The 8,440-nt window shown below is 34.6% G+C and overlaps 2 protein-coding genes across 2 annotated transcripts; both read right to left on the reverse strand.

The window, feature by feature from the left end:
* Nucleotides 1-496: 496 nt before the first annotated feature.
* LOC122579957 (probable serine/threonine-protein kinase WNK4) lies at nucleotides 497-2,797 on the reverse strand. The gene is made up of 7 exons (XM_043752225.1): nucleotides 2,621-2,797; nucleotides 2,440-2,477; nucleotides 2,121-2,348; nucleotides 1,821-2,041; nucleotides 1,589-1,746; nucleotides 1,178-1,496; nucleotides 497-1,090 (listed from the first exon to the last, which is right to left on the reverse strand). The coding sequence occupies exons 1-7, from the start codon at nucleotides 2,756-2,758 to the stop codon at nucleotides 603-605; spliced, it is 1,590 nt and encodes a 529-aa protein (XP_043608160.1). The 5' UTR covers nucleotides 2,759-2,797; the 3' UTR covers nucleotides 497-602.
* A 1,863-nt stretch (nucleotides 2,798-4,660) lies between these two features.
* LOC122609845 (aluminum-activated malate transporter 10) lies at nucleotides 4,661-6,528 on the reverse strand. The gene is made up of 5 exons (XM_043782792.1): nucleotides 6,198-6,528; nucleotides 5,947-6,087; nucleotides 5,575-5,847; nucleotides 5,231-5,475; nucleotides 4,661-5,131 (listed from the first exon to the last, which is right to left on the reverse strand). Exons 1-5 carry the CDS (start codon nucleotides 6,526-6,528, stop codon nucleotides 4,661-4,663), a joined length of 1,461 nt encoding a protein of 486 aa, XP_043638727.1.
* Between the last annotated feature and the right edge of the window lie 1,912 nt (nucleotides 6,529-8,440).

Here is an 8,440-nt window from a genome sequence, read left to right on the forward strand (position 1 = left end):
ATCACCGTGCATCAAGAAAATCATCGTGTATTAATTGTTTCGTGAATCTACGTGCATCAATTTATTCAGTTGGGTTAAAAAGCGATGATATACAACGGAACAGCTACATAATCTCAAAAACTTAAAAGTAAAGAAAAGGAAGAATGAACTGGAAAATACTTTATAGTACAGAAACATTTCAATTCGTATACGAAGTAAAAAAAAATCTTGAGAGTAACATATTACAGTATCAAAAAAACATACTACAGTAAATAATAAAGTCAACTGTCACAAGTATAGCCTGTTTTGATCTTTTCCCCAACCCATTCATTTTGCCATCAATTAATACTTGTTATGTTAAACAAACAATTGTATGAATGAACAACTGCATCTACTTTATCCTTAGACCATTGACTCCTACATTTTGCAGACAAATTTGATCAGTGAATTATAACGTAGATATCGGTTAGAGTACCAATATCAATAAGATCAATTGATTCTGCAGTCACAAGTCACAACAAAAGAAGTGTAAAGCTTCCTAGGAGAGAAATAAATAAATTTCAATCCCATATGCCATATGACAACACAATTGAAATTTTACATGACTAGAACTTTGGAGCACTTTAAAATACACGAACCTTCTTGGTTGCTCTCATCCTTTGGAGCCTTTTACACCATTGATGGTACCGAACATCAACTGCATCAAGCTCTTGCTCCATTTCTTGGTACTTTTCTTCGTCTACATTAATTTCATATTTGGGGGGGAGATACAAACTTGTAGAATAAGATACACGTTTGCACAAATCTATATAAGAGATCCCGAAGTCTGAATGTGTAGCAGACAGATGACTCGAGTTGTTACAAATATGATCTGCCAATGATCCTATTGAATTATGAGTAATTTGAGAACCTATGAATGAGTTTGGGCCTCTGTTGGACCCGTATGAGGTTTTCCAAGTTGGTACAAGCTTCAAGATCAAGTCATCAATCAGCTTGGCTATGAAAGCAACATCTTGATGTAACAAGTCTAGCTGTTCAACCATTTCTTGAGCTATTGAATGTACAGTGTCAGAGTTTATATAGAACGTGAACCGGATTTTATTCAGTTTACCTGTTATGTTAAACAAAAATTGGAATTAACCCTTTAATTTACAAAAATTATTTCCTCTTTCTTAAGAAAAAAAACATGAAATCTTACCACTGTGATCAATAATTCTCAAGTTTAAATAGATGGAATCATCACCGGTTTTCTTGCCTTTCACTTTGAAATGGTATCTCTCATTAACACTCTGCATCTCAACTAACGAAACACGAGGCCTTCCAATGGTGCCAGTAACACATGGTAGCCTTTTGTCAACTTGTACGTCCATGGATGATTTCGTAATTTCTGGAGAGAAAAATGGATCTTTGAGAAGTTCTGTTGCAGACAATCGTTGAGAAGCTGGACCCAAACATTTTTCTATGAACTGTTTCACTTGGGGGTCTTTTACTAGTGCAAGACCAGCTGGCTTTATACCCTAAAACACATCAACATCAATTAAGATTTCCATGTGTATCAAATTATCTATAGCACCATCAATACTATAGTTAACTGTTAGACCGAACTTACAGAAGTGACTTTTCTATATATTTGTGCTTGATTTTTGCATTCCTTGTATGGATATTCACAAATAATCAACTCTAACAAGCACATTCCAAACGAATATATGTCGACCAGTTCATTGTATTCCTCGTCATACAGCTCTGGAGCCATGAACTCAGGAGTGCCTACAAGAGAGATAGCGTTACCCATTATGTCTGGTTTTCAATAAGCAAAGATAAATCAATAAAAAGAATAATACCAATCAAGCTTTTAGCTGTAGGTTGTATCATCGAGGTAGCCAATCCCAAATCTCCGATTTTTACTTCTCCATGATTTCCATTGACAAAAATATTGTCACATTTTAAATCTCTATGAATAATAGGCGGGTCATGACTGTGGAGATAAGCTAAGCCTTCGAGGATCTGCCTTGCCCAGTTCTTAATAGCCTTGAGATCAACACTTTTGTGTTTATGACGGTATCTAAATTCAAACACGGTTTAATTAAAAACCTTTTAACGCTCGACCAATTCAAATAGAAGAGTGCCTATACAAGACTTACTGTCTCAAATTCCCCGAAGTGAATAATTCTGTAATAATGTTGACATTTCTTTTCTCTTTGTCTATCCAAGAGAAATACGACTTCATTACATTGTCATGTTTTAGAGTCTTAAGTAAGTGAACCTCATAATACAATCTCTCCAAATGTTGTTGTGATTGTAATGTATTATCCAGACTAACTTGGTTCCAAGCAACTTCGATTCCCTTAACCTCATCAAATCCCTTGTATCTATCAAGGTTAGAAAAAAGTTAAACCGCAATAAAAATTATCTTTCGCTATAAGGAAATTCAATATAGTTGGTTAAGTTTAATAATCATACACAGTCTTGAATGCTCCTCTCCCAAGCACTTCATTATACTGATGAAAGCAAAAACAATATATGAATATATTTTCAAACTTCTAAGAGATTAAATATCACAATTTAATTATAAACTATAAATCAATACATTGAAACAACAAATAATATTGGATAATGATGATGCATTGAAACTAATTTTTACCCGAACATAACGATTGTTAGGACTTATTTCAACGATGCATGTATCTGCAGGCAAGGTTTGCTGATATAGATTTGATTTATGTTCAATTTCTTGAAGCAAATTGTTTATGGACAACAAGAATCCCACTTGATAATCCATGATGTTCTCACGAAGAACACAATATATGAAACAAGACTAAATTATTTGGTAACATTAATGAATGAAATTTTACAGTCAATTTCAACAAAATTCATGTTCAAATTTTTTAAACATTATTATTGTTTTCTATACAAGATATATTCATTATTGTTATGTAAAACTAGATATAAAATTGATAAAACATAAAAAGGTTGCAGCTTGGCTTAGGGGGCTAGAATCAAGGGAAAATATGTTCCCTGGAAATCAAGCCCCCCTTCTGGTACCAAAATTAAGTCGAGACTGGTTGAAATTAAGGATTGTAATTAACGAACGTAATTTATTATTCGAAGGTTAATAGACCTGCATGTAATTAGAAACCCTAATCCAAATTGCAAAGATTGATATCTTTGCTAAAACCTTCCACAAAGTTTTCTAAATCACATTATCGCCCCTTAAGTTTTTAGTTCTTTTGTCTGTATAAATATAGATATGGGGACGTATATATTTTTATATATTCAACTGCACAAAAGGTTTTGATATCTTCTTTGCTGTGTGATTCATTATGCTAAAATGGCATGAACACTGTAAACTATGTGACAATGTGACATCTTGTAGATTGTGTAAGTATGTATATTATATATTTGTAGCAGCAACTATATTTATGCAGGGGTTGATGCATTTTCATCAAGAACACTCTGTAACTCTGTTAACATTTCTTCAACTGAAGTCAAAAACATATTCATAATTAACAACAACAAAAAAAAATTTTAGGCGCTGAAAGATAATAATTCATACTTGTCGGTGCAGAGATATACTCTGGCCCGCCGTCATGACCGCAGCCTGAAAAGGAAATCTAGAAGTCTTAAAGCTCTTACTTATCTCATGTCCTCCAGTTGTATTGTACTAATACTAGCTAGCACCCCAAGCAACAAAGTTATCATTTATAAACGCAGATAAACCTCTGAACACAGAGTCTCTTTACAGAACAAATTTGTATTAGGATGATCTGGTGAGTGCAAATACCGTTTAGGTCGGTTCTTGTATGTATTTTCCGGCATTATAAACCAACAACATCAGTTGACAGTTTTACCTAAAGGTAGTGATGATTTAGATTCAAGTACAAGATGGATAGATCTGATCTCGATGATAGATCCAAATTCGGCACAAGTTTTTAGAGATACATCCGCATCTTGGCAGGCAACTTCAAATTAAGGATGATAAAATTTGAAATCTATGATAAATTGCAGACATGATATATGGGATATTTTTATATATCATCGTGTTTAATTAGTAAAAACAAAGTAACGAGGAAATGATGAGGCATTGTTGAAATGTGTGTGTCACTTTAAAAGTACTAACGTGACGCTAATATAACAAATTAAAACTGACGAGTAACTAATCTCGTGCCCATTTGGGAGGTGTCTAATCTTGTTTTCTTAGATGGCAAAATATTAAAAATAAATACTGATATGCCAAGTTGCGGTAGCCATAAGTCCATCTGTCTCAATCCAAGAAAAGGCTAAGAGGAAACATGTACAATGCTGTACCGCCTGTACGGGATACCAAGCGTAGTGCTCAAAATTTAGTGCAAGATGAGTCTGTCTCCACTGAATTTTACATATATATAATAGAATATATACATATCATCTCTATAAAATACCTTTTTTCGGTAAAAATATATATATCGCTTTTGTCTTTAGCACATTGCCAGAAAAAAGGCAAAGAAAATTGAAATAAAAACATTAGAGAACAACCCAGGTAAGTTTTTGCCTCGGGACTACCTGCGTTGGGTGCATCAGGATCCCTCTATTCATTGTTAAACATGTACATAAACAGAGAGGCTGCTTATGCTTATGTTATCAGATCTTTACTTGACTTCTGTCAGAAAAGAAGACATGCAGTCAACGTTATATATATATATTCCTATACTTGTTGAAGGGCTATGATCACCTTTTCTTCATCCGAGACAGTCTTGCTAGTCGTCTGATTGTGTTTGGGCTTTGTTTCATCTTTTGGTTGTTTAAACTGAGCTGATTCTGCCAACTCTTCCACTGCTTTCACCATATTTTCTTCTATCCTTGAAGCGGTTTCGATCAATAAAGATGCAAAACTCACAACTGGGATGACTTTTATCAGGGGCATTACTGTAATGTCACTCGCAGCCACCTCTTTCTTCTCTATCTGATCATTTGGCTGGATCAACAAATCTGGAAGGGATTTTAAATCATTTTGTAACTCCAGAACGGCATTCTTCATATCTTGAACCGCCATACCTATCTTTGCTGATCTTGTCATTGTACTTACGATCGTTGCCAATTCTCTCATTACTTCAGATGAGCTTGAGCTTAAGTTCATGCATGCTGAATCAAGATGGTTCTTTATTGAATCCGGGACCTGTTTTCACAGCCGTTTGTAGGATATTATTTAGATATCTCCTCAACTTTATGTATAAGAGTTGATTATGTTTGAAAAACTCAAGGGGTTTGGATTTACCTGACTTCTGGAATCCAAGCAACTCTTGAGGGTTTCAATGCAATATGCGCAACTGCGTGATGACGCACCTACTTTTAGATATTTCTTCCATGGATGCCTGAAATTGAATCGCCCGTGTGCAGGCTCCCATCTAGCAAAATTTGCCATGGATTCCTCTGAGGCTTTTGAATTCAGCACACATTTATACCCTTCCAAATTTTTCTTAGATTCCTCATCGTCATGACCAAAGTACTCAGCTACACAACCTTTAAGAAGGAATAAAATGATGATTAAAATCTGGAAAATATAGGGATTGTAAGTCATTTTGCAACGATATATATTATTGGCATGTTAGCAGTACTTACAATCTAAGGATTTTGCAAGCTTATCCATGTTACGTGGGATCAGAAGGTGGAGCTCCAAACCAGCCCAAACAGGAAAAACGAGCATACTCGTTATAATGCACAAACAAGTCCCTATGATTATTGTTGATAGTCTTTCATGAGCCACCTGTAGAAGATGGTCAACACGATAGCCAGAGACTGAAACCAGACTGTAGGTAAGAATGAAGATGGTGCAACCATAGTCGAATCTTGCTTTCACCACCGGTATAAATCTTGAAAAGGTTGTAGCAGAAGCTGTAAAGAAAATATTCAGTTAGTGGAAAATTAACTAAAAAAATGGCTAGTCAGGCAAAAAAAAAACTGAAGATTTCGCTTTTTTTTTTATCATGTTACCTAATATAAAAAGAGATATTCCCATGATATATGGCTCGAATTGGTGCCCTGACTTGCTAGCAATCCAATGAACCCCAAGGGCAAGAAATCCAGCAAGAGAAGTGGCACATATTCTGTTCAAACACTTGTACAATGTTCCACCTACAACATTTACACACATTAGCATTTTTCTTAGATTTTCCCTTTTGAAGTTATAAAACCAAGTAAGATAGGTTTAGCATGCAAGTGTGTAAAATATTTGAAAGACCTACCAACAGTATATTCGAAGACAACAACAACAGTCATAACAGCCCAAATGGCACTCCCACCGACACCATCGTACAAAGGTCTCATGTAGTAAAACATCGACACGACCATTAAAGCTACCCCAACCTTAAGACAATGGTAAAACTTTCTAGGGTCTTCAACTCCTAAATTCCATGCCTTTTTAAAGAACATCCAAACTCTCATCATAAAGCCCACCACCAAACCCTTTAATCGGTCTAATAATCTCACCACTCCATACTTGTGTTCTGGCTCAAGCACCACAGATGATCCATCTTCCACCTTGATACTCCACTCGATTCCACTTTTCTTAGACATTTTTACAAAGTACTGTGGCAAAAAAATGTGACAGTGGAGAGTAGCAAGAGGACCCTGAAGGGAATGCTGTCAAATGTCAGATATGTTAATGCCTTTGATTGATTTGCTAATGACATAGGCTGTATTTATACCCACTATTTGCTAATAACTTTCTATATATAGAACGATATTTTAAAAAATTGAGGAAGCTTTTTGCTACGGCTAAAAAAATCATCCTGCATCATCTTTTCTGGTTGGGTAGGTCAAGATATATGTCACTAAATTTGTATGATCTCTAACAATGCTCAACACTCACAAAGCACTACAAATCAATATTGTATCGTTACGTAATGCACTAGTTAACGTTGATTTCCTCCAAGGATGAGATATATTATAAAAGCTGATCACTTGCATAGTTGCATGGGTTGAGCCTCATTTTTTCCCCAAATCTTTAGGTAAAGCCATCTTTATTATTTATTACTTCCTGTATCTTTGTAAAAGGTTTGTCATAAAATAAAATTCACCTAACCGACTTTCGTGTAAAAGGAATTAATATATAAGTTTAGGAAATGAGCCACCACAGGTTATAAGCAAACCACACATCAAAATTGAAAGTGATGTCAATGAATAGACCCTTAGAAGCTCAATTAGCACACCTCTAGTTATTTTAAGGCACTTGTCGATATATTTTAGTAACTTCTTTTCACCATACACTTGTACCATAGCTTTATTGATTCTTGAGATCTTTTTCTTAAATCTGAACAACTCCGAATCTTTTGTACACCTATATGAGTATGCACGTAGTTTACAGGTTAAGTGCTGATTAGATTATGCTTTTAGATTTAGAAGGTTAATGGGATCCTAGACATAATTTCTTTTACTAATCTATGTGTGTCAAAATTAAGGGACCACTTATGTGAATAGGTTAAGGTCTAGTTTAGAGTTTAGTATGTATTTATGAAAATATACAAAAGTGTACATATATAGGAACCGACTGTTGAAAAGGTGCCATGCCAGGGTTGTGACTCTTCACAACAATCACTACCACCAACTCCGTGGCTATATATACATACAATTCATGTAATTACGTTTCACTATACAAAATAGAAAGTATGGTTATTATGTGCTCATAGAGATCTTGGGCAACAGTTTACAGGTTAATTAGGTGCTGATTAGATTATGCATCTATCTTTAGAGGGTTAATGGGATCCTAGACATAGTTTCTTTTATTGATATGTACATATATACTTACTATAGTCTTTTCCCAACATAAATTGATCAAAGGAACTTCAAAAATGTAAAATATTTCTTGTCATAGAAAAAGACAGCATCATAAAGTTGTCTTTACACTAAATTTTTAGTGCAATATTCTATCTGATCTCATTCAATATTAAACTGTATAAGCTTTTTGGATATATTTAAAAAGGAAACGGAATTAGGTCATGAATGGTAAGTCTCCTATTTAACAAAGTTTTGGAATAGTTAGAAAATTTATTTCATTGGTTTGTTTGGTCTCTTTAGTCTTTACTATGCAATGGGCAAACCACTTATCTAGCCTTTATGCACTAACTTGAAAGGCAAACCCATGTATCAAAATAAAAGACTAAACTTTGAATTCTGTCCCTAGACTTGAGCCTTGTCTGCAAGTGTAGCTCGATGAGAATTTCTTTTACACTTTTGTCCAAAATCCACTATCAACCACTTGTTTGTGACTTTCAACTAGTTTCAAGCTAAAAGCGTTAGAGAATCTCTGTTAACTGATCGATGCTATGGGTACAAACAAAGTACAATGCTTAATTGTGATCACAGGGTATAAAAATATTTTTGACTCGCCGTTTTCATATTTAACTTGTTTTGATTTGAGATCTTGATTTGATATGGGCTGGAAAAGCTTTTATGTGTATGTGGGCGTAAAGTCATATGCAGAACAATG

This window comes from Erigeron canadensis, chromosome 8 (genome assembly GCF_010389155.1).
Source record: "Erigeron canadensis isolate Cc75 chromosome 8, C_canadensis_v1, whole genome shotgun sequence".
Taxonomy (NCBI): Eukaryota; Viridiplantae; Streptophyta; class Magnoliopsida; order Asterales; family Asteraceae; genus Erigeron; species Erigeron canadensis.